At 48.8% G+C, this 26,654-nt stretch overlaps 1 protein-coding gene across 1 annotated transcript in view; it reads right to left on the reverse strand.

Moving 5' to 3' along the window:
- Window positions 1-26,654, reverse strand: part of CIITA (class II major histocompatibility complex transactivator) — a 52,301-nt gene that overhangs the window by 24,884 nt on the left and 763 nt on the right. Inside the window, exons 2-3 of the mRNA XM_036279663.1 lie at window positions 2,153-2,299; window positions 1,815-1,910 (exon numbers count right to left, since the gene is read on the reverse strand). Of these exons, the coding sequence (XP_036135556.1) occupies window positions 1,815-1,910; window positions 2,153-2,299 (243 nt within the window). The remainder of the gene's footprint in view (window positions 1-1,814; window positions 1,911-2,152; window positions 2,300-26,654) is intronic.

Here is a 26,654-nt window from a genome sequence, read left to right on the forward strand (position 1 = left end):
TAGCTCTCTCAAATTAATGTTTTTACTGTTTTCTCCCTTCCTCTCTCTCTAAAAAACCAATAAAAACATATTTTTTTAAAAGTAAAAAAAAAAAATGAGGGTGATGATAATGATGGTGGTGATGACTGTAGTGGTGGGGTGATGCCTAACACTTACTGAATGTGTACTCTTTGCAAATTCCTCTTCTAACTATTGTACACACAGACATGTATTCAATCCTCACAGCTGTCCCATGGGGCAGGTGTGAGTACTATTCCCATGTTTTACACAGATGGAAGCCCACATAATATTTCAGAATGTCTCCAATGACTGTGTGCCCAGGCAGGGTGAGGCTTTCTAGGAGTACAGAGAAAACCCACAGTCTTGAGGAACTCAGGCAGCTCCATTTCCTGTGTAAACGCCCCTATGGGAAAAACCTCCCAAATCCTAAACAATGCCTAAATCCTTTATTACAGCCTCCAGCTGTGAGGAAGTGCTGATTGCCCTCAGCCCCAAACACTTCTGCTTCCCACAAGTAAATTCCCAGGAAGGAAAGGAAGCAGGCAGGCTCTCGGTTCTGTAATTTTGAGACGCCTCTTCATTTTCTGCCCTGGCGTGATGATGGATTAACTGTACCCTGGGGAAAGACTGGCCACATTTGTGCTGAGCACGGACCTCCTGAGTCATGTGCTTCTTGGGGTGCAGGAAAAGGGCAACTAAGAAAAGTTGTGTGGTTGTTCAGTGTACAAGGGTGCTCAACTGAGAGGGCAAATGGAGGCAGGGAATTCAGCCTGTACTTTAAACTTTTTCTTATTGATTTTAAAAAGAGGAAGGGAGAGAGAGAGAGATCGATCAGTTGGTGCCTCCCTTGTGCACCCTGATCAGAGATCAAACTCGCAACCTAGGTATGTACCCTGACTGGGAATCAAACACCACCTTTTGGTGTACAGGAGGATGCTCCAACAGAGCTACACCAGCCAGGGCTCACCTTGCACCTTAATAGCTAAGCTGTCACTTCCTGGTGAGGGCTGCATCCTTCAGAAGAAGGGGCATCTTTTTCTAATTCAACAAAGTCTCTGGATGAGATAGTGGTGACTCTGGTGAGGAAGAATTCTCTACCCCACCCCAACCCCAAAACAACAGAGCAGATACCTCTCTCCAAAGAGCTCTGCTTTTATCTGAAAGCTGTATGTAGCTCTTTTTCAAGCTGCAATCCAGCCTCTCAGCTCATGCCTTAGCAAACCTTCCAACCCCAGATACTTCCTTCTTTATGGTTAAGAACAAGACTTTGAAATGAGAAGACAGAAGTCAGAATTTCAGACCTGCACACTACTATCTCTAAGGCAGCCTCAGGTAGATTGCTTCACCCCTGAACTTCAATTTTATTATCTGTAAAGTGGAGATACTAATAATCTACTTCTTTTGTTGTAAGGATGCAATACATCTGGCAATTAGAAAGCAAGGGCAAATACTAGAGTAGTTTGGCTTAGGAGTTGGGGAGAAAGAGAGGGAGGGATGTATAGCATGGGCTTTAAGGAAAGGAAGGAAAGAACAAGAATTAGAAAAAGATATAGTAATGGAGGCAAAGGATGTAAAAGGGAGATTTTGTTTGCTGGTGGGTCATTAGTGGAGCGATCTATTTCCCTCACTATTCTCTATCTTCTTGGAGTTTCCCTAAAGTCTCTGTTCTTTTAGCCCTCATCCACATCCCCCTTGCCCTGGTTTCTGAGAGAGGGGCCTGCTGTGGCTCATAGTGAATGGGTGAGATTAAGAAAAAAGAAAAAAGAACCTTTCCCCTTAATTGCCCTTTTTCTGGGCTCAGAGTACTTTCTCACCGATATTGGCATAAGCCTCTCTGGTCTCTTCGTCCCCTTCTATGTCACACAACAGCCTGCTGAACTGTTCGCAGTTGATGGTGTCTGTGTCAGGTTCTGTGGGAAAAAGCCCTTGAACGAAGCAGGAAAGATCTAGGCAGAGGGCTGGTGGGGAAGTCGGGAGAGGTGAGCGGGCTGGGCTGGGAAACATCCCCATAGAGAGCCTCTTGCAGGGATGGAAGCTGTCCGCGGTGCTGACCGGAGCTCATTGGCCAGCACTTAACACTGGTTGCTGCCGGTCTGCACTGCAGGCTGAGGGGTAGGGAGGAGATTGGGAGGGCGGCGCAGGGAAAACTCACCAGAGCAGAGCTCAGTCTCTTCGTCTCCATCCAGGTCCATCTGGTCATAGAGGTGGTAGAGCTGCAAAGGGTCGGCACTGCTGTTGAGAAGCTCCAGGTACCCACCTTCCAGAGGCCCCAACTCCATGGTAGCACACTGTCCACTGCCTGGAAGGGAGACACACGTGGTCACCTCATGGGATGTTGAAAAGATGCAGAGAATTAACATAGTTCCCAGCTGAGTCACTTGGCAAAAGCCAGGGTTGGGGTAGCCAAAGAAAGTGAGCAAAAGAGATCATTCAGCACCTCTTACATGCTCAGGGCAGTGGGAAGAGGAAGCCATATTTTCTTCCTCCAAGACACTTCCGATTACACTGGGAAGATGCCCATGATACAGGAGAGGGAACTGGAGAAGTGTAGAAAAAAGACATCTTACACTTGTGAGCCAGGAAACCTGAGTTCCACATCTTGCACTGCCATAAATGATGACAGCTAAGACTGAGAGAGCACCTACTATGTGCCAGACATGTAGATTAGATACTCACCTCAACAATCATATGATTCGGGCACTATGATGCAGGTACTCATTTTACACATGAGTAAACTAAGTCTCAGAGAGATGAAGTGACTTACATAAAGTAACCCAAATTCAAGCGGAACCAGGATTTGGTTCTGGGCAGTCTGACTAAAGGGCCTGCATTCAACAGTTATGCTTTACTGCTGTGGGTGACCTTGAGCAATTCTCTGCTCCTCTCTGTGCCTCAGTTTCCTAATTTATACATTGAAGGAGTTGGGGAAGATTCTCTGTAACTTTCTTCATTATTATTTGTTAATGAACATATCAAATATCTTAGATACTACTTCATTTAATCTTCAAGACAACCTTAGACATGTCAACACAAAAACTTGTATACAAAGCATAAGTGTATAAATGCATAATTCATAACAGCCAAAATACAGAAACAACTTAAATGTCCATCAGTAGATGAATGGATAAACAGGATGCAGTAAATCCATACAATGATTCAGCCATAAAAGAAACAAAGTATCAATACATGCTATACCATGTGCGAAACTAGAAAACAATTATGCTAAGTGAAAGAAGCCAGACTCAAAGGGCCACATACTGTATGATCCCATCTATATGAAATATGCAGAATAGGCAAATATTTAAAGACAGATAGTAGGTTAGTGGTTGGCTAGGGTTGGGGAAGGGTCGTGTGTGTGTGTGTGTGTGTGTGTGTGTGTGTGTGTGTGTGTAAAATGGTGAACAAGTGCTAATGATACAGGGTTTCTTTTGGGGAGGATGATAAAAAATGTTCTAAAGTTGACTGTGGGGAGGGTTGCACAACTGTATGCATAAACTAAAAATACCTTTAGATTGTACACTTTAAATGGGTGAATTTTATGATGTGTGAATTTTATACCAATAAAGTTTTTAAAGCAAAATGAAACACTAACCCTGGAAGGTAGGCTAGCTCTTGCTGGCTAAACCCAATTTGAAGCCTCATCTGTGTGGCTCCCAGACCCCAACCTGCTCCCTAGTTCAGGTATTCTACAATTCCATGGTGTGTTCATTTCCTAGGCTACTGCAACAAAGTGCCACAAACCGAGCATCTTAAAACAATACAGCCTTATTCTCTCCCAGTTCTGGAAGCCGGAAGTCCAAAATCAAGATGCTGATAGGGCCATGGTCCCTCTGGAGGCTCGGAGCGGGGGTGTGGGTGGGAGGATCCTTCCTTGCCTCTTCCAGTTTCTGGGAACTGATGGCATTCTCTGTCTAACATGTGCTCTTGTGGCCAAGCCACTATAATCTCTGCCTCTGTGGTCACATCACCTCTTTTTGTCTCAAATTTTCTGCCTTTTTCTTATAAGGACACTTGCCATTGGATGTAGGGCCCACATGGACAATCCAGGATAATCTCATTTCAATATTCTTAACCTAGTTCTGTCTGCAAAGGTCCTTTTCCAAAATAAGGTCACATCCACAGGTTCTAGGGATTTGATGGGGATATCAGGGGTTTCAGGGATCACCCTTCAATGCACATGGGACACGGATACACGTTGGAAGGAATCAGAGGGAGCTTCTTGGAGGAGGTGAGAGAAGAGCTGGCCTTGAAGGCCAGGGGATGTGAGAGAGCCTTGTGAGTGCCCCTGCCTGACCCAGGAGAAAATGGAGTTGAAGCGGGGAAGGGCAGTGGGAGGGTAAGGTCGTGAGAAAATACACAGGACTCACCACCTTCCAGCTGCTTCTTTTCCTTTCACTCATCAGCAACTCTCACCACCTATGGAGAGTCTCAACACAGACCAGCTGTCACGGAGAATGGACTCTCGAGACAACATCGGGCCCTGGCTAGAGCTGTTTATAATGGGTTAGGCGGTGGTTTCAGGAACCCACACGCCAGGCTTGCATCAAAGGCCCAGCCAGCCATGACTGGAGGAAGCGAAACTGAAAGACAGAGCTGCCATCCTTTTCCTGGAGTGGGGCCTGGCTGGGAGCTGGGGGAGGAAGAGGAGCTGCATCTCTCCCAACAGGGGCGCTGAGGGCTGGTCAAGCAGTCCACTGTTCTCTCCAGGATGAGGAGAAAAGATTTCCCTGCCCCAGATCTCGCCCATTGCCTGCCTCCCACATTCAGTCTGTGCTATTTGTTGAGAGTCTACCTTGTAGCCAGCCATCTGCCTCTTCTTCCAGGCAGCGAGATTTGGTGACCACAGCTCAGGACTGACCCTAGCAATTTCAGGAATGAGTTGGATGACGTTGGTCAAGGTACTCAATCTCTGTTTTCTCACAGGGTATCAGGGCTGCCAGGGACCCGCAGCCTCCTTCATTCCTCAGAGAACTTGAGGCCCTGAGAGGGGGTGAGCCTTGCACATGGCCCTGCAGCCTGCCAGTGGCCACGCCTGCACCTGATTCCCTGGTACAAGACTCCCAGCCTACTGCTCTTTCTGGCCAATCACAATATTTCCATTCAGATGAACCCCACATTGTCTAGGCCCAAGAAGAGGAACCAGCTTCTTTTACAGATGCATACTGGCAGGAGGTTCAGTGGGGGAGGGCTAAAAAAGTATAGCCCAGTCTCACTTATCATCAACAGGCTCAGCTTCAAACTTTGGGCAATATTGCCAAGTGTGGTCAAACACCAGGAAAACACACTGACAGAGAGGAAGAAGGCAATTCACATGAGTTTTGGAGTCAAATTGCCTGACTCTGAAAACACTCCTACCTACCAACCCACTGCAACATGGCCAGGTTCATTTTCTAAACCTTCTGGAGCATCAGTTTTGTCACATATAAAACGTGGAATATAATAAGGGTTAGGTAAGCTAATTCATGTAGAGACCTTAGGAAGGTGACTGGTGCTTAGTAAGCACATAATGAATGGAAGCTTAAAACAGCATCCAACAGATTCATGATGAGTGCAGTATGGGTGATGGTCAGTAGCAGTAGTAGTAGTAGGTGGTGGTAGTAGTAGTAGTAGTAGTAGTAGTAGTAGTAGTAGTATTTTATTATAATTTACCTCTTACCTCTGAGGTTGACTAAGGGACAATTTCTCTTTCACTCCTGCCTGATTCATCACATTGTCAAGCCAAAATTTCTGTTGTTTTGCATGAGGCTTCACAGACCCCATAGGAACAAGAAAGCCTGACAATCGGCAGTGCCATCTGGGAGGTCTGATTCCCTCCACCCCCACCCCACCCATCACCACCACTGAGAAAGTATCTGAGAGAAGGCACCTCAGGGCCTGAGTTCTGTGTCATTGGCTCAACCTGGCCAGGAAGAAATCTGCTCTCAGACACCTCCAACATGCACCGTGACACCTCCCTTCCCCAAAATGAACCCTGCACCTTGCACACGACCTCTCAAGTTGACAGGGATTTTCAACTCACAATACACTCCTGCCTCCACCCTCATGCACCCACCTGAGCTCCCAAGGAGCCTCGGGAGAAGGCAGGATGGAGTATTATGCATACTAGACAGAGGAGGATACTCAAACGCTTATCCAAGGTCACCTGGTTCGAGAGCTTGAGTTTGAATTCCGGCTGGGAGGCTTTAGGCAAATGACTTAACTGAGTATCTATTTTCCCACCACTACATGGGGATAATGAACCCTACCTCGTGGGACCATCAAAAGGCCAAGAGGGGCTCTGTGTGATGCACCAGGCCCACAGGAGGCCCACAGTTAAAGAAACCCCATTATGTTGGGAAGTCTCAGAGCTGGTACGTAGACCCAAGAGTCTAAGCTCTCAGTCTAGCTCTCCCTGCAAGGCCACAGGGCCTCCCATTCATGCCAAGATCTACATGCCAAGCCTAGCCCATCTCCTCTCCAGTGTTCCCACAACCATGCTGCCTGTGTCTCTGGATGCTTAGGATAGTACTCAAAGGCCCCTCAACAGAACTCTTTTTCCTACCTGTAATTCCAGAGGGACTGAAGGCAGGGACGGCCTTGGTCACCACGCTGCAGAGGAGAGAGCCCTCTTCAGCTGCCCAGCACAGGGCAGATCAAAGAGGCCAGGATCCCGGGGAAGGCAGGACACTGTCCGCCTCACTTCCTCCATCAACAGGAAGGATGTATAACTAGAACTCACAGGTGCATTCTGAGTGCCAGGCACCAAATGACACGATATATAAACATGACCCCATTTTATCTAACTCACACATTAGCTATATATTTGTATCACCACTTCTCAGATGAACAATCAGGCTCAGAGAGAAGAGTAGGGAGCTGGGATCGGAACCAACTGCCTAGCTCCAAAGTCTCAGCTTCTTCTAGTCGCTTGGGGCCCCTAGGTCCCCTGGGGGAGGTGACCTCACCCAGTGAAGGAGGGTGTGGGTTTCAAGATGAGGAGTAGCTGTAAATCATTGTGTTTTGGTAAATGGGCAGTATTTTTAGAAGGTCCTCTTTGAACCAACCCTTTCCCCCTGGGCCACACCTTCCACATCAAACTTGAGAACAAAGTTCCTAATCCTTTTGCCACCACAGTCCCTTCTGGGGTTCATTTCCATCCCCATGTCATACTACACCATATGTTTTGAAAGAGCGTGTGCGCAAAAATTGTTTCTGAAATAAAAATTCATTTCTCTCTCCCCTGAAGGAAATCAAGTGTAACCAGAATGCTCTCAGCCAGACCTCAGCATCCTGATCTTTAGTTTCTGCAGCTCTTCTTGTGCCAGCATAACATCTTGTCTCTGACGGGAGATTCTTGTTCCAATAGTCACAGCAACTCTGGGGGATTGGTATTATTACATTAATTTTACAGATGATGACAATAAAGTTAGGCTCAGTTTATTAGATGCTTTCTTCCCAGGAAGAGGGCATGTATCTTTGAGGGTCCGAGGAGGTATTGAGATGGAGAAAGAGACTCTTCTGCTGTCCCCCAAAACCTTCAGCACTGCTCTGCACTGCGATGCAAGAGTGCAAGAAGGGATACTCTCCTACTTCTTGACTATGAACTTCTCCTCCTGAGGACGGGACGTGAAATCTCTGAACTGTGTGTCTAGAGACATGGGGTGGGGGTCTTGAGTACATTACTTTTTTTTTTTTTTATCCTTACCTGAGGACATTTTTGCATTTATCTTCAGATAGAGCAGGAGGGAGAGAGGGAGGAAGAGAGAGAGAGAGAGAGGGAGAAACATTGATGTGAGAGAGCCACATCGACTGGCTGCCACTCACACAACACCAACCTGGCCGGAGACAGTCACAACTGAGGTACGTGCCCTTAGCAGGAACTGAACCTGGGTCTCGCTGGTCCGCAGGTGATGCTCTAACCACTGAGCGAAACTGGCCAGGGCTTGAGTACATTTCTTTAACCCTCTGAGCCTGATTTTCACCAACTGGGTGTGGGAGTCCACACAGCTAAGGCACTTTGGGATTCTAGATTTCTTGCCTGCCAGCCTCCTCCCACTTTCTATTTCCCCCAAGACCTCCTAACACCACCCTTCCCCCCAAAATTAATGACAAGCTGCTTCCAGCATATGACAAGTCAGATCATAGCAGGAACCCAGAGCTACTTATCTACCAAAAACATATCCTAATCAACATCTCTGTGAAGTTCATAGTTAAAGTAACTTCCTCTTTTCTTCTTGCACCCTGTAGTCACCAGATAAACTCTAAGAAACCTCTTGCACGTTTTTTCTCCACATCTGTAATACAATGATTTACTGAGCATCTCCTACGAGAAAATCACTGGCTCTGATCTCCAGGGGCCCTGAAGAGGTTTCATACACTACCAAGAAGCTTAGAAGAAAGACAAAATATAACCACCATGGTACAGTGGTTAAGAAGGTGAACTCTGGGTTCAATCCCCAGTTGCATATTAACTGTGTGCATTCACATGAGTTACTCAGCCTCTCTGGGTCGTACATACTACTGTGCTTGGTTGGCAGAGTGTCTACCTCATCTGTTTGCTGTGACTCACCTAAAGTGACAGATCCAGGATGTACTACCAAGAGGTAAGCTCCAAAATAAAAACAGCAAGGTGTCATCTGACACTGTACAACTGGCAAAGTTTGGAAAGCTGGGCGATGCTTTTGAATGGGTTTGTGGGAGTGGGCTGATGTGACCACCCCAGCAAAGAACCTGGCACCACTTAGCACACCTAAGGATGCACAGGTCCTACAACCCAGCAATTCAGTTCTTGGGTATATACCTCTCAAAGAAATGTCCCCACAACTCTACAAGGACACACATCTCTGAGGATACTCACCTCTGTGCTATTTATGGTGATAGGGAGTGGGAGGCCACCTGGGTGTCCATTCTGGGGGAGGGACAGGGAAAAGTAGCTACTACAATCCATGGAGGATGGTGCAGTGATTAGAAGCAGTGGACCAAATGCACACAGAGCAACACAGGTGGATCTTACCAACCCAGTACAGAGCTAAAAAAGTAAAAAAAACAGAGTGAACTCTGATAGCCCGATTCTAGATGTGCAGACTGACAACATGCACACAAAAGAGCAACACGTATTTTACAAGAACACATACAAAGAGTAAGAAGAGGGTAAAGGGGACCAAGTATATGGTAATGGGAGGAGACTAGACTTTGGGTGGTATATTACAATGTAGTATATAGTGATGCATATAGAATTATACACTTGAAATTTATATAATGTTATTAACCAATGTCATCCCAATACATTTAAGAAAAAAAGCATACAAACAAAAGGATACACCTTGAATATGTTAGAATGGGTACTAGAAAGGGAAAAAAAATTGAGAGTTGCCTGGTGTTGACCAAAGATCACAGAGCACTATGAAGTGAGGAGTGCAGTTAAAAGGTTGAAAGGCTCCTGAAGGTTACTGAAAACCAAGCAGAAACAAATATGATGGAAGCTTCATGGGGTGGGGTGTCTCTGCAGCTCCCCCACAGGGCCCGACAGAGCCTACCTCTGGAGATGCTCGAATAGGAACACCTGTGCTCTTGCATCCCTGTACCAGGGGTGGGGAACCTTTTTCTACCAAGGGCCATTTGGATATTTATAAAATTATTCATGGGCCATACATAATTATCAATCTAAAAATTAGCCTGCTATATTTGGTCAGGCTAATTTGGTGAGACGTGTGATGTTAGCTGGTACTGATTTTGCAGGTATTATACAGACCAAGGGCCAGATGTTCCCTGCCCATTCCAGGCCATCCCAGGAGGGGGCAATCTGGGCCCAAGAGCCCTCAGTTCTAGGGCAGGAGACTATTCAGAACTTGGAGACGGACAGGGGAAGGCAGGGGCCATCTTCAGAGAGAAAACCCAGCATGGGCGTCCCCGGAAAATGACACAGGGAGGACTTGGAGAAACTGCTGGTCTCCCTCAAGACTTCCACTTCCTGGAGGGACTTGAGGGAGTCACAAGAGACAGGGAAACTGAGGTATGTGACAACACTGAGGGGCTTATGGGGTTAGAAGTAGCTAGAGGTTCTAGTCTCTTCTCTTCCAGGCAGGGAGATCAGAAGATGTGTGTGCATGCCCGTGTGTGCACATGCGTGTGAGCATGCAATGGGGGCTGCAGACCAGACAAGCTTCATGTCAGGAGAAGTCTAGAAATACTGCTCTTGGTTAGCTTTGGTACTCGATTCTAACCACGAGCTCGTCATCTGGGCCATGGGGGCTTGGCTTGGAGTATAGACTGACAAATGAGGGTTGAGTCAGGCCCATAGGCCTAGGTGTTTTATTTCTCAAGAGTGTGTATATGTGTGTCTTAATTACCCTCACAATGTCTCCATATAGAGTACACGATTGTTACCAAAGTTCCCACTACTCCCTATTGCCTTCTGCCTGACCCCAGTTTGCACTATTATGGCCCCTCAGGCATTTGGGTTTGCGACCCTTGTCCTGGAGGCCCTCCTAGATCCCTTCTATCTCCGACCTGCTGAAAAGATGATGGCTTGGAATGGATGGATGATTGGGGCAGAAAGAGGCAGGATTAAATTCCGTTCTGCCCCATAATGGAATTGAGATATATAGAAGGGCCTTTTTCGACAGAAGGGCTTGGAGGAGACGGGCCCTGCACACCCACTCTGACCAATTCCACAAAGGGGAGAAGCAAGATGCATGGAGTTGTGGCATCTAGGGTGGTGAGTGTGTCTTTCCAGCTCTAGTGCCAGCTTGGACTGAAAGGTTGAGAGATAAGCTGTCTGGGAACTGTGGGGCATGGGCATTGGATCCCAGTGGGTCCAGCCTGCTGTTCCACCTCGCCTCCCCCAGTTCCTGCACCCTCAAGTATCTTGGCATTTCCATCACAGCTCCCCAGCCCCTCTGCTCTGGGCCCAACCTGTGCCAGGACAAAGGGGCCTCAGAGCAGGAAAGCAAAAAATAGAAACATGCTTGGCTCCAGGCCCTGCAGTTGGAGGGAGGGCGGAGAGAGGGGACCGGCACTGCCATGGACACAGTTGAGTTTACAACAGACTGGTAGAAAGGGACAGACACAGGGACACATGAGACCTGAGAGCTGGGCTCTGCTCTGCCTCTGACAGCTGTGTGACCTTAGGTGGGCCGCTTTTCCTCTCCGGTCTCCAGTGCCCTCATCTGTTAAATAAGAATGTCACTCTAGAACAGTGGCTTCTCAGTGAAATTGAATGGAGCCCAAATCTCAGAACAGGTGATGGTGGAGCTGTTTGATTCAAGGGGATGGGGGGCCCTGAACCTCCCCTGTCCAAAAGGGGCTGCCCAAAGTCCAGTTAAAAACACAGCTCCAGGTGACCATTTAGGCCTTGGCCTGCAGATACTCTCTGACCTGACAATTTCCACTTGGGCGGTAGATGCTGTGGTGTGCTGCTCAGATCAGCCCCGTTGGCACCAGCTGCTGGAGGGCAAGTGGCTCAAGCTCACAGCTCAAGCTCTCTCAAAATAGCCCGAAGTCACACCCTTCTCTAGGGATAGCCCCTGTGTCAGGGTTGGTGGCGGTGGAGTGCAAAGGTCTGGTCCAGGTGCCTCAATGCAAGATAACACTGTAGTCCGCCCCAGCGTCAGCACTCCCCACGGGATTGGCTGAGACCTCTGTTGTGACTGTATCACACCCCAACTCCTCCCTCTGCCCATCCTGCTTCCTGCCTTTCCCCTCTGGTGTCCGCCACCAACCGCGACCTCTCTCCAATAAGCCTCCCAGGTGCAAATCTCCATCTCCTAGTTTGCTTCCCAGGGAGCCCCACTCGAGACAACCGGGCTCTGGCCTTTCCCAACTGGAGTCTGGAAATCATAAAGAACCCCACAAAAATCCCCACAGAGACCACCTCTGAAAGCTCAGGTAATCTACCCATCTTTCTGGACCCCCATTGAAGGAATCCACCTCATCGTAACTTGGGAAGTCTTAGAACTCAAATGAGGCCACCTTGGTTTATGTATGTGCCCGGAAATGGGACAGTGACTGGGGGTGGGGAGCCTGGTGGTCCTGGGATGAAGAAGAAGACAAGTTGGAAGAGCTGCAGCCAGGGGGCGGAGGGGTGCCTTCAGTGCTAGTTCAGAATGCAACCCCCCTTCTGGCTCGCCTGGCCCCTCCCCCGTCCAGTGCCTTCCCTCTGCGTGTCCCAACAGTTCTAGCTGCAGTCAGTGACCTGGAAAAAGAGTCCAACAACCTAAGCCAGGTGCTGGGGTGGGAAAACGAAATAAAGATGCTGGAACTATACTAGCAAGTCAGGCCCCCAGCTCCAGGCCTGATCCCTTGCTCACCCTAACATGGCACCTAAGCCAGCACTAGGCCCTCTGATGGTTGCTGGAGGAGACTCTGAGGTGAACCACAGGCCGACCCTGCCTGCCAGGATCTGTCTACTGAGCCCAGCCGTTGGCAGGCTTGGCTATGAATCAAAACCTCCGGAAAGGGTGCTAAGCACATAGCAGCCTGGCCTTACCGCTACTAAGTTCTGATCCAGTAGGTCTGGGGTGAGGCCCAGGAATCTGAATTTTTAAATGAGCATCCCCTTTGTGTGTCCCTCTTGACACACACACACACACACACACACACATTAGTGATTCTGAGAACTAAGAGAGGTATTATTTCCAAGGACGCCTGAGTTTCCTTTTCCACTTGCCAAGAGGACACCGACTCTCACCTTATATGGCTTTTCTTGAACACCAGGAAGGATACAATTCTCTTTCTCCTAAGGGAACTTTCCCGACCCTCCATTTCTGCCACCACTGAAAACTTCCTTGAGTCTTATATTTTTCCTTTCAAAAGTCCCTCAGCTGCTATGCCCTTGATCTGGCTGCCCTCAGCTCCACAGCCTAGATTGTTACAAGAACTACAAGGTCTTTCCACTAATCCAGTGTCTCCCAAACTTCAGCGAATCAGCTGCCTCCTTTACAATTTTGTGTCAAATCTTCATACCACCTATTCTATAATTTACCTTAGCATTTTCCTTAAATTAATTTTTAAAGAAACAAATATACTCATTTGAAAGGAAAACTTTGTAGAACTGAATGCAAGGACTCAGACATAGACATGAATATTCATAAGAGCACTGTTCACAATAGACAAATGATGGAAACAACTCAAGTATCCATCGATAAATCAATGGATAAGCAAAATGTGGTCTATGCATTCACTGGAATATTACTCAGCCATAAAAAGGGATGAAGTTCTGACCCATGCTACAACATGGATGAACCTTGAAGATATTATGCTAAGTGAAAGAAGCCAGATTCTAAAGGACAGATACATGATTATACTTATCTTAGGCACCTAGAGTGGCCAAGGTCTTAGAAACAGAAAGTTGAATGGTGGTTGCCAGGGACTCGGGGGGGGGGGGGGGGGAGGAGACTAACGAGCTATTGTTTAATGGAGACAGACTTTAAGTTGGGGAAGATAAAGATGTTCTGAAGATGGATGGTGGTGAATGTTGCACAACAGTGTGAATGTTCTTAATGCCACTAAACTGTGCATTTAAAATGTTTACATTGGTCAATATGTTATCATTTTAGAAAAAGAAAATATTCTATGACTATTTCACCTGAAAAAAAAGCCCAGTATCACTTGTCATTGAAAACAAAACAATGTTATCAAAATATTGTCAGCTGCCCTACCAGTTTGTTAAAAAGAAACCTTAGTGAGTACAGTCCAGTGTTTAGAGTGCTGTTAAAACCCCTATACACAAACACAGAGAAGAAGGATGAAAAGGAATCAGAAAAGCACCAGTTTCCTTCCTGTGCGAACCAGGTCAATTAACGCTTCTTTGAGAACTGTCCTTGAGCTAATCACCACATATGTGTCAAAGTCTTTGGAAAAACCTTCCTTCTGATCCTGAGCCCTCAGTTCAAATACTGACTCTGCCAACTATCTGGCTCTGTGGCCTTTGACAAAACCTCCCAGGGAAGTCCCCAGAGTTTTTGTAACATGGAGAGAGTACAGGAGTTGGACCACATCTGTGCCTCTCAATCAATGTGTGTATGACCATTGGACCCCTGACTTAAGAATCACCTGGGATAAATGGTTTCACCTGCCATTTGGAGCCCCACCCTAGACCTAGCCAATGGGGTTTTCGGGCAGGACCTTGGAACCTGCACATTAAACAGCCTCCCGGGATCCCATGTGTGAGAAGCCTGGGACCCCCGGCTCAGTTATCTCTATGGACCCTTCCACTCCACATCCTGGCATGCTGGAGACCAGGTTCTTGCCTAAGGCAGCTTGAGGTTTGGAAGAGGATGATTTACTGGGTCTCCTCCTCTCCACCTTCAGCTCCACCAGCCCCTGGAATAAGAAGCACCAATTTTCTTAACCTTCTGATCGACCAGAAGTATTTATTTTGTTGGGGTAGGGGGCGCTGTACAGATGGAAGGCTTCCTGCCAAAGTAAGGAACTCCTGGCTGTGATTGGAGGTGGGTCGCAGTGACCTTCTGGGCTCGTGTCCCCTCCCCTGTGTCAGGTGGAGAGAGGTTGTGGGACTCAGAGAACTGCGGTGTTAAGGGTCCCAGACAGAGCTAGACTAGGTGGCCCCAATTCCAGCATTCTGGAACCCTACAGAGCCTTAGGCCCCCTTCCTAGGGGCCCCTTAATTTCTCTCTTTAGGTGGCCTGGCGCAGGACCCCAAAGTGAGGTATCGATACCAATCGTCAAAAGCTTTCCAGATAAGACCCTGCCACCCAATGTCACCATAAAGAGGTGAGGATTTCTCAGTCAGCTAGCTTAAGTCCTGGCTCCCCATAGCCCTCCCTGAGCAAAGGACCCTACTAAGAGGGCCACGTACCCCACCAGGAGGACCGTGTACGCAGACTCCAAAGTCTGAGCAGAATTATGATCCAACAGGGAAACTGAGGCTCAGAGAAGAGCTGCCTTGGTCCGAGGTCCCCGCGGAGAAAGAGCTTGCGTCTCCTCCGTGCATCACTGAGCACCTCTACAGACGCTAGGACGCGCAGCGTCTGTCCGCCCAGGGTTTGGCGCCGCGACCTGTCTCTGCTCTGCACTCTCCCTGGCGTCCCAGTCCCCCCGCAGACAGTCTCCGCTTCCCGCTTTCCCCACCATCCCTGGCCCCAGCGTCCTGGGCACCGCAGCTCAGCGCAGGTTCCCTGCCTCCAGCCCGTCAGCAGATAGATGCTGGAAACCAGGAGTTTCCCAGGCTCACATTCCTCACATTCTCTCCCCCTACTCCCAGCCTCGCTGTGTGACCTATGGCAAGGAGCTCCCTGTCTCTGAGTCTGGATTCAACTTTAGGGGCTGCAGAGGGGACTGATCACCTACCGCTGTTTCCGGACACCGCACGCTGCCGCTGCCGGTGGCCTGTCCCTCCGGCAGCTCTGGGCTATCGTGAGTCTGGGACGGCCAGTTACCTAGCCACTCCGTCTCCACCCCCTGCAGCGGCTCTTTTCCTCTTTCACTTTCCCTCTGCACGGTGGGGCTTGGGCCAAACTGGGGAGTACATAGGAGTCAGAGCCTCCCCTTGCTCGTCTACCGCGTGGTTTCTCAGAAGCACTTCAGAAGCACCCTTACCCTGTCGGGCACTTCCAGAGCGCCCACTCCTTGGAAATGTCCAGTCCCGCGCTGCAGGGAAGCCAGACTGTCCACGGGCAGGTGACCAGCAAGCCCTGGCTTGCAGGGAGCTCATCCCCAGCCGTGTGTGGCCCCTTGACTTCTCTCCAGCTCTGTACTACTGGGAAGGAGGCAAACCTCCCATGCAATCCAGAGACTGCTCCCTGAGCTATTTATTTCTGAGAAGTCGGATGCCCTTGGGAGGAAGAGAAAACTCCTCAGGGATCTTCACTGGTGAAGGTCCCGCAACCTGGCATTTCCAGTACCACACCCCTGCGGCTGTACTCCCGGCTTCCCCCTGCAGAGGTCCTGGACGGCTGCCCGCCTGCTGTGAGAACTTGGGGAGGTCACTTCCCTTCCCAGGCTTGGATTTCCTCATCTGAAAGTGAGGGGGTGGGTCAAGGTGACCACTCTCTCCCCCTCAAAAACGCTCCCGACAGCCCTGGCCAGTGGCTCAGTTGGTTAGAGCGTCGACCTGATATGGCAAGGTTTCAGGTGCAATCCCTGGTCAGGGCATGCACAAGAATCAACCAATGCATGCATAAATAAGCGGAACAACAAATCAACGTTTCTCTCTCTCTCATCAATAAATAAAAATTAACACACACACACACACACACACACACACACACCTTCCTCAACAAGCTCTGGCTGCATCACACAGAGCTGGCAAACTTGTCATCAATCTGGAGTTCAGAGAAAGCCATACATTTCAGAGCAAAGGAGTCCCATCCCTTCCTACCACACAACAATAGCAACACCAATGATATCAGGCTCCTGTGATGACGGTCAGTTCCAGGCACTGTGCTAGACCCTTTAATCCCTTTATCCTGTCATAAGGCACTTCCCCTTATCCCATTTTACAGCCCAGGAAAACAGCCTCAGAGAGGGTGGGTGACCTGTTCGGTGTCACATTGCACCCAGCTAACAGTACAGCTGGGATTCGAACCTGACACTCTGACTTCAGAGCTGGTGCCAGTTGTCTGCACTGTGCTGTCTCTCACCACCTGTCCCCTGTCTCCCACTTCTCCCCCAAAACACCAATTGGAAACTGGGGACAGGGCAGCGTCTGTCCAGGTGACCGACTATTGCCAGCTGGCTGAGGTTTAAAAACTATACCAAGGGGCTGACTCTGGCTTTGGTTTTCGTGCTTTCCCGAGGATGGGGTGGCGTCTGGCAGGGGTCCGTCCTTCAAGGGAATCCCGCAGTGTTTACCTGGCAGATAGAGGACCTTGTGGTTGGCCAAGCCAGGCCATCGATGCTGAGAGCTAACAACATACCCTCTGAAAGTGGTCCCTCTAGGATCCTTCAAGGGCTGATAAAACCCTCTCACATTCCAGGTATCTGGACTGATCTGATTGTCCCTCAAGTGGAAGGAAATGGCCAACCACCTCACTTCTTCCAACAACCACAGCAGGACAAGGTCCCCCTCTTTTACCCACTCCCAGTTCAAAGTGTGTCTATTTATCAGTTGAGCAAGATCAGTTGAGACCTAACCCTAAATTAAGAAGCATTCTCAACCCCAAATTCCTCTACCCATTTTTTTTTTACCTTGGGGCTCCGGCAGGTAGGACACTGCAGGGCGTGGAGCCAGGCAACGCATGGTGTGGGATATGCCGCCGTGAGTCCGGCAGCCTCTCCTGGTACCCTCAGTCTGCCAGTCAGTGCTTTCAGATGCTCAGCCCAGGAGCAGGCACATGGGTCAGGTCAGGAGCCCAGGAAGACAAAGTCAGCATGCAAAGGAAGGAAGCAAGGGACCAGCAGAAAACTATCCCCCCACAAGGTGGCTTCAAGCTCTCAGGTTTCTCTCTTCTAGACATGATCTAATTTGTCCACACTCCCTTAAACTCTCCCTGAGCCTCTGATGTTAATTTCAGTTCCTTGTGGACAAAATGGAGTGGCTGAAGAAGGTTGTAAAGTTGTCTTGGTGGGGAGACCTTCAACACACTAACATTCTGAAATGATGGAGACCACAGTGGTGTCAGCTGCCAAGATCTGCCATCCTCTGCAGGACGGGGCCAGGATTAGAGCTCCCCAAATGTCTCAGACAAGTGGAAAGTCCCTGCTGGGTTCCAGCAGACTTCCTTAATTCCACTCTCCTCCATCACTATCTCCACACCACATTGTCCTGAACTTCCCTGCACATCATGAGTGGTTTGCCCATCATTTTAATTCCAAGACATTGGATTGAAACATAAATTATACATAAAACCATGCTACCCTAATATTGGATACATGCCAGAAGGTTTGGAATGGCATGCAGATGTGGTACCAGATAACACTGACTCACACAGAGAGAAAGTTAGTGCTCTTTCAAGTCTCTGCCCATGCTCCTGATGGCATCTAGGAGAAAGTCTCAGGTTGGGGCTAAAATGTCTTTAACATCTCTGCTAATGTATGATGTCCCCATTTCACATAGAGCAACCCCCGGCCTCAAGCCTTTGGTAGACATCAAGTATTTGGCTAGAACCGAATAATATTATTCTGCTTTCCTGTTTCATGAGAAATAATGTGGCATTCTTTTTCATTTATGATAGACACAAACTTTCCTTAGGGAAACCATCACTTCAGTGCTTCATGCATTTTTACGACAGAGCACTGGGTTGGGTGTGTGATAAGTGGGAGTGTAGTATCTGCTGTCACTAGCAGTTATGTGACCTTGTGTAACAGGCAGTTAGATAGACATGATCAGAGCAGGGACAGTGGACCAGGTACAAAAGGTCGCCAGGGCAGAAAGCCCGGGTGTCTAGCAACTGGGAAGACAAGGACCTCTCCCCAGGGTAACTCTCCTCCCCCAGCATATTGCTAATCAGGTGGTTTAGACTCCCTGACTTTCACTCCCTACAGATAACATCTTGGCCTCAGTTGTGTTTCAGCTCCAGGCCCAGGAAAGCAGCAAAACCAGACCAGCGATGCTGTGGCTGCCTCAGGACCAGCTGCATTGTCTAATGACTCCCTGCTCTGGCACCAACCAATGAGCAGAGACCACGACTCTAAAAGTGCACACCTGGAAAGCTGATGAATATTCTATGGAGACCTCCCCTAAGAATTCTACCTAGAAGAGAGAGATAAATACTCGCAGGATGAAAGACCTAGGAGGTTCCCTCTCCCTTCAGGGAGCACCCTCATACCATTCCCTTCCACATCTCCTTCCCCCACAAGCAAGCATCTTTGAAACTCTAAGGGACGCCAGGAGACTTGCAACTAGGGGAGCAGCGGGCAGCAGCAGCTCGTCCTGGGCTGAACCTCTGGACCTGCCTCCAGGCCCTCTTTTCTCTGCCTTCCCAGTGAGCCAAAGCAGCCCCGCACAGGCTCTCTGCTGCTTCCTCTAGAACCTTCCTCATCTCCCAGCCCTAAGTGTGCTGTTGCTGCGGCCGGTAAATTCGTGCTTGCTTTGCTGCATTTTGTCTCTTGACTGGAATCTTTCCTTCAAGAAGACAAGAATGAGGTCTCCTTGTCTTGCTGGCAATATTTAGACCCCCTCATTTCCCTTGTGTGGGCCTCAGATGCCCTATGTATGAAATGAGGAGAATAATGCCTGTCTTTGTATGGTGGTTATTTTGAAACAGTCGCTGCTTTCAGAAGTCCCAAGTGGGAGGAGGCAGACAAATAAGAAATACTAAGAGTGCATTTGAAACAGCACCCTGCTTTGGTAGGCTAACAAAACAGAAGGGACGAATATTAGAAATCCCAAGAAGTCTCACCATCCCATGACCTAATGCCAACAGAGAGGCAGCCCTGGCCATTCAGCTGTCTCGAGGCCTCCTATGGGAGTCCCTTCCCGTGCTCAGAGGCAGCCAGCTCCAGTGGCCATGTCTAAGCAGTTCTGAATCAACTTCACGGCGGGGCATGAAGAGTAAGGAGAGTTAGCCAGGTCTGGAGGTGCACCTGCCTGGATGCCACCATCTATCACTTGGGCGACAGCAGTGGCCTGCCACCTGGTCTCTCCGCACTCTCTCTGGCCCTCCAGACTTACACTCCACAAGACCAGAATCTGATCGTGCCTGTGTCAACACAGAAGGTCTCTGAGCTGGGCAGTGACATGTGCTTGCCTGTGTGTTTGGCTGGTGATCAGTTCAAGGAGAGCCTGTGGTAGAGAAACCAGGTAGGAGGCATGGTGCTGCCCAGCCAGGGGCTGATGAGGGTCTGGATTGCAGCAGAAGCAGTGGAGCTGGAGAGATGAGGAGAGGGGACAATCTGGCACAGTGGTAGAAGACAAGCCTCTTGGACTGAGTGGATAGGGCAAGGAGTAGAGTGGACAGGTTAAGCCAAGCCCAGATTTTCTCCCTACTAAAGCATCCTGCTTTCCTGCTGATGTTCCTCTTCAAAACTTCCCCAGGGTGGCGACCATTCTCTTGAGCCCAGGGCTCTGTTCCCTCCTGACGGAGGGGCCCTCTCAGTGCTATTGAGGTCAGCCTTGCCCTGGGCATCTGAATTCTCTGTTTTAAGTCAGGATCCAGCATGACAAAGACCACTAGCTACCCACAGAAGCACTGTTTTAAAAAAATGTTTTTATTGATTTGAGAGAGAGAGGAAGGGAGAGGGAGAGAAACATCAATGTGAGAAACATCCATCGGTTGCCTCCCACACACCCCCTATTGGAGATCAAGCCCGCAACCTGGGCATATGCCCTGACCAGGAATCAAACCGACAACCTTCTGGTACATGGAACAGTGCTCAACCAGCTGAGCCACACCAGTCATGGCAGAGGCATTGTTAAAGTTGCCAGACTCGGGGTCCCCTGCCAAGTCCCAAGGAAAGGAGATAGAGGGGGGCTTGATCTTCCAAGTAATATTAGCACTCCAGAAAGCTCCCCATGCCTTGCTGCAGTCTCCCCAGACAGATCTGGCTTGTCCTTACCTGTGTACCTCTGCTCAAGCAGCGTCCCCATATGCCTTCTCCCCATATTGTAGCCTTCCTTCAAGACCCGAGTTCCCACCTTCCTTACTTTTTCAGCTAACAACAATCTTTTGCTTCATTCATTTTTAGAAAACGTGTTGCCATGGATTTGGCAATACATTGTGAATGTCCTATTTCATGAATATAGCCCTTTGCCTCAGATTAGATCATGAGTCGTTAGTGTCTGGGAGCCAATGTTTTATTTTCTTATTTAAAAGGCACATAAGCCCTGGTCAGTTTGTCTCAGGGCTTAGAGCGTCAGCCCGCGGACCAATGAGTCATGGGTTCGATTCTGGTCAAGGGCGCGCACCTTGGTTTCGGTTCGGCCCCGGCCCTGATCGGGGTCTCACAGGAGGCAACTCATCAATGTGTCTCTCGTGTCAATATTTCTCTCTCTCTCTTCCTTTTTCTTCCTCTGTCTCTCTTTCACTCTATCTGAAGTGGAATGGAAAAATTTTCTCGGTGAGGATTAAAAAATAAGTAAATGAAATAAAAGACACACGGCTACAAGATTGTTTGAATGAATACGTGGAGCTTGAATTTGAATGATCAAGGTAGACTCAAGTTCCAGATGGATGAAGAGTCCTCCCTTACTAGGTTGGAAGTGCTTTTTCTTATGCTTTTTTTTAAACCACCACAATTCTTAGCAGGTGCTGTAATAGACGATTAGACACATGAACAGAGCAAGGACAATAGGACAGAAGGTCACCAGGGTGGAAAGCCCCAATGCTTAGCAAGAGGCAAAATGGAAAATGATCACCTCAGCCAAAAGGTAACCTTTCTTCTCCTAGCGTATTTCGGATTGGACCCCTGACTTTTCATATCACTGATCAGGCAGTTTAACCCGCCCTGGCCTTTCCTCCCTAAAGATAACATCTAGGCCTCAGTTGTGTTTCAGATCCAGGCCCAGAAAAGCAGCAAAACCAGACAAATGATGCTCTGGTTGCCTCAGGACCAGCTGCATTGACTAATGACCCTCTCCCTTGGCACCAACCAATCAGTGGAGACCATGATCCTAAAAGAGCACACCTGGAAAGCTGATGAACGGTCTATGGAGACCCTCCCCTAAGACTGCCCCTAAGATTCTCACCTGCAAGAACAAGGTAAATACCCTCAATACAAGGAACCCAGTGAGCTCTCTCCTTCCTAGGAATATACCCAGTTCCATTCCCTACTTCCTCTCCTTCCCCCACAGGCACATATCTCCTAAGACTCTGAGGAACCCCAGGAGACTTGCAACCAGGGTAGCAATGGGCAAGGGTACCTCATCCCATGCTAACTCCCTGAACCTGTCTCCAAGGCCCCCTTTTCTCCAAGTCCCAGTGAGCCAAAGCAGCCCAGCCCAGGTCTCCTGTTGCTTCTTTTATGCCCTTCCTTGTTTCACTGTCCTGAGTGTGTTTTTGCTGCAGCCAATAATTCTTACTTGCTTGTCTATGCTTTGTCTCTTGATTGGAACCTTTCCTTCAAGAAGACCAGAACCAAGGTCTCGTTGTCTCTCTGGTAACAGTGCTAATACCTAATTAAAGAGGAGGGAAGGAAGGAAGTGAGAAAGGAAGGAAATGAGATCAGTGAAAGGAGAGGTGGGTGAATAGAGACAACAAATCTGTCCGTATCCAAATTAGGCAGACAGGGAAGTACGTGAGAGCATAAGCCTATTAGTAGGTAATATACAAATGAATTAGTTGGTAGGAAGACAGGTAAGTTGATACATAAATATATAGGCAACTAAATAAATAGAAAGATTGATAAATGGATAAGTAGATAGTAAATACAAGGAGATAGTAGGTGGGTAGATAAACCAAGGAAGTTCGAGGGCAGGCAAGTAGGTGGCTGGGAAGGTGGCTGGAGAGACCAATAGGCAGGAAGTAAAGACACAGATGTGCTGCTCAAGGTAATGAGAGTAGAGAACAGAAACTATCTGCGGTTGGGTCGGGCGCCAGGCTTGGAGCCAAATGGAGTATGGAGTAGGTGACTGGTCAGCCCGGGAAAACCCATGGGGGAAGTGCCAACTTCCTGGTGCAGGTGATTCTCCTTCTGTGGTTCCTAGGGTGATGGCAAAGTGCGTCTGGCTGACTTGAGAAGCCACCCAAGGTAGAAGGACAACTGTCATATGCCAACATGTCTCTTTCAGGAGGCAAGGAGGCTAGGCTCCCCCATAGGAGCAGGACGAGGTTGGGAACAGGAGGGACACGAGTGGGAAGGTGAAGTCCTTTCCTCTCTGTGGCCACAGCTCCGGTGGCTCTTATCCTAAGGGCCAAAGGGGGAAAAACGCTGGAGGAAGAGGTTGGCAGCTTGGGGTGTGTCTCTCCCTTCCCAATAAATCAGGCAGCATCCTAAAGGGGGCCTTTGTTCTATTGTTCCTAGAACAGAGTTCTCGAAGGCCCAAAACAACAAAGAAAAGCCAAAGAAAAAATCATGTATAAAACCAGTGGAAGAGGTGTCCTAGAGCCTCGGGGAAAGCATGCCCAAAGGGCACTGCTGCCCTCACTCTGCTAACAAGCCCAAGGCCAGCTACATCTGCCCTCACCCAGTCATCCTTCTGCTCACCTGCAGTCTGTGGGTGCCCCAAACACCACCTCAAGGCCAACGAGTTAGAATCAAATTTCCTCTTGCCAGAAACGCATGTGCTTTACATTAGATGAGGTCACACCGAATCCTCAGAACACCACTCTGGGTACTATTATTACCTCCATTTTTTAGATGCGGAAACTGAAGCCCAGAGGAGTCCCAGGAAGTGCTCACAGCCATACCCTTTGGAATCAGGAAGTCACGACCGGAATTCAGACCCTCTGAGGGCACAGCCCAATTCCCCAATGTACCAATCTGAGGGTGGGGGCCACACTGACTCATTGCTCAGATGTCCACAGAACCCAAGCACTCCGCACTGTGTTTTGCATGACATGAGTGTCTAGAATCTAGATATTATGTGGGGCTCCCAACGAGACTACAGACATGATTGTTTTCTCAACTCCTCCAACTGCTGGTTTAATTCTTCCTGGTCCAGTTCTCCTTGCTGTTAAGCATCCTTAGAGTTATTTGTCTAAAGTCAAGCACTTTCTTAGAAAGTTTTCCCAGCTGCCCTTTCATTTAGCCCTGACTATAGCCCTGGGAAGTTTATATCATCATTCCTGTTTGGAGATGAAGAAACTGAAGGTCAGACTGATTTAGTTACATGGCCAACGTCACACAGTTTGTATAGAACAGACCATGGCCTCAGACCCAGGGCAGTCCAGCTTCCAGCTGGTTCTTTTCCATCACTGCATCCTTTCCATTTTCTGGCTTTGGATAACCCTTCCAGAGGTTGTCACCTACTGTTGACCAAAGAATGCCCAAGTGTTTGCTCCGATTCCCCAGTGAAGCCGCTGAATTCTGTCAGGACCAGGTAGGTTGTTGGGCCTCCCCCCGAGCTTTCCTGGGGCTGGATGCGCACTTGGAAGTCAAACTCCAAGGCTGCATCCCCAGAGGTGGGCTTTCTGCACCGTTGCAGCTGACGTGCTGCTGTATCAGACGATGCCTTCTGAATCATCAGGCTGATTTCAGTTTGAAGCAGCTTAACCTGTTTTGGGTGCTTTTACGGTATTCCTTTGGGTTGTTAAAAGAGGCAGCCAAGCAGAAAAGGCAGCAATAGCTCTGGAGTTGAGAGATACAATAACCCTCCTCCCTGGGCTATGACCTGAGGCAAATTACTTAACTGCTCGGTGCCTCAGTTTACTCATCTGTAAAGTGAGAATGATGGCAATACATAAACTATCCACCTACCCACCCACCTACCTACTCACCCATTCCCCATCCACCCACCCACCCACCCATCCCTCATCCACCCATCCATCTACCCATCACCCATAAACCTACCCACTCACTCATCCACCCACTTATCCATCCATCTTTTCATCTACCATCCATCTACCTATCACCCATCACCTTATCCACCCACCCACTCATCCATCCATCCATCCATCCATCCATCCATTGATCCATCTATCCAACATTCAACAAATACATACTGCACGCCTATCCTATGCCAGACACCATGCTAGGCAGTTGGGATGCATCTATAATCAAAACATAGATCCCTGACCATGTGGAACTTATTTCCCAGTGGGAGAACCAGACAATAAACAACAAGCATACAAAAGTAAAATACACAGAAGGTGAAAATATCCATCTAGGAAGGGGGCTCAGAGTGTGGAGGGGCAATTGCAATTCTAAATGGGACGGTCTGGGTAGGGCTGGTTGAGAAGGTGACATCTGAGCAAAGAGCTGAAGGACGTGAAGTGTTTGGCCAAGAGGATATCTGGAGAGGAGTGTTCTAGGTGGAAGGACCTGCAGGTGCAGAGGTCCTGAGGGAGAGAGCATGCCAGGCCTGTCCCAGGAACAGCCAGAGGCCAGCATGGCTGGGGTCTGAGCAAGCCGAAGTGGGTGACTAGAGCAGAGTGGTGATGACAACCAGATCGTGAAGGGCATCGTGGGCCATTGTCTGGACTTAGCTTCTCTTCTGAGTGACATGGGCCCAGTGCAGGGTTTAGAGCATTGAAGGGTGAAGAGCCTTATAGGGTTGTGGAGAGAGTTACCAAACTTCACATGATGACATCCTTTTTTGAAGCTGCATTGAAACTGAAGTCAGTGCCCTTTATTTATAAACCACAGAATTCTCTTTCCCATTCTTCGTCCCTCCTGAAGGCTGCTCCCTCTCTGCTTACACCGCCGCTGCACACCTGCCTCAGCCTGTGTGGAGCCTCGAGCCCTGGAGAACAGCTGTCCGGAGGACAGGAAGGCAAGAAAGAGACCTGTCCTTCTCTGTCTTCCAGCCTCCCAAAGACCATGCAACCCGGAGCCCAGTTCCCTTTCTAGAGTCACGTGGGATCAGAAATAAAAATATTACACCCCCAGGGAGGAAACACAGTTAAATAACAGGAACCAGAGAGAGCAGAGGGAGGGGCAGAGGTGTCTGAAGGAGCTTGCAGTTTGCAGGGGGGAGGGCAGTATGTCTAGGAGAGAGCAAGGCTTTGACTTCCCCCAAGCTTGGCCTCTGTGTCCTCCTGGTTCCCTCCTGCCAGACCACCACATGGACTGCAGGCACTCAGGTTAAGAAGTCGGGGAGATCATTCAGATGTACAAATGCCCCATTTCCCTGCATGTCTGTTAGGAGGAAGAGAGTAAAGGATGTGCCCAGGAGACCATCTGGTGGGAAGGTAACCACAAGGAGAGCTAACCCCATGCAAACATGTGTCTTGGCAGGAGAGTTGGAGAAATAACTACACCACCTTGGTACCAAAGCAAGACCATCAAAAGGCTTTTTCCCCTTCAAGGCTGGGTTAAAGGTAAAAGCTTGTCTGTCCTAAAATCCTGCCTCCACCACTTCCCACTGGGGCACCCGCGTTGTGTCACCTCTGAGCAATCTCTGTCTTCTTTATGTGGGAAATAAGGATGGAGATCAGCGAAGGGCTCAGGATAGATGTGAGAACTACCCAAAGAGGTGTTGGCGTGTACTTAGGCAGTACCTGGCACACGGTGATACTTAAGCAATGTGAATCACTGTTATTATCTCAAGTGTCCAAGTTACTCTGATACCAAAAAGGAACCAAGAAAGACTAGGAATTTATGATGCCAAGTCATAAAATTGGTAAAGCACAGGTTTGCATAGAGGAGACTGAAAAAACACATGTCTTTAGGAAGAAGGTTGTTTGCAACAAAGAGAACCTCTTTGTAACTCTGGGAAGGAAGACCTAACACATTTGAGGAGCCAAGGCTGTGAGTGAAACAGCGTGGTGTAGGCTTGCTTTTTCTGATTTAAAATGCACCAAGTGTCATTAACACTCTTTAAAAATAAGACATACTCTTTCTGATGAGTTCCTATTCCCTGTCTCGCTCTCTCTTTCTCTCTCACTCTTTCCCCCACTTTCTTTCCCCTACTCTCCCTTTCTCCCTCCCTCCCTCCTCTCCGTCTCTGTCTCTCTCTGTCTCTTTCTATTCTGTTTCTCCCTTCCTTTCTTTGGCCCTGTCTTTCCTTCTGTTTCTGTTACTTTCCATGACACAGATGCACATACATAGAAAGTCATGTGCATGCCCATGTATGCCCGCACACATACACGCACTCGTAATTGCACAAACATACCCAATGTATGCATGTACACCTACTCACATCCTCTGCTCTCCAGCACTTTGGCCCCTCCTGTCTG

Source organism: Molossus molossus, unplaced genomic scaffold (genome assembly GCF_014108415.1).
Source record: "Molossus molossus isolate mMolMol1 unplaced genomic scaffold, mMolMol1.p scaffold_m16_p_3, whole genome shotgun sequence".
Taxonomy (NCBI): domain Eukaryota; kingdom Metazoa; phylum Chordata; class Mammalia; order Chiroptera; family Molossidae; genus Molossus; species Molossus molossus.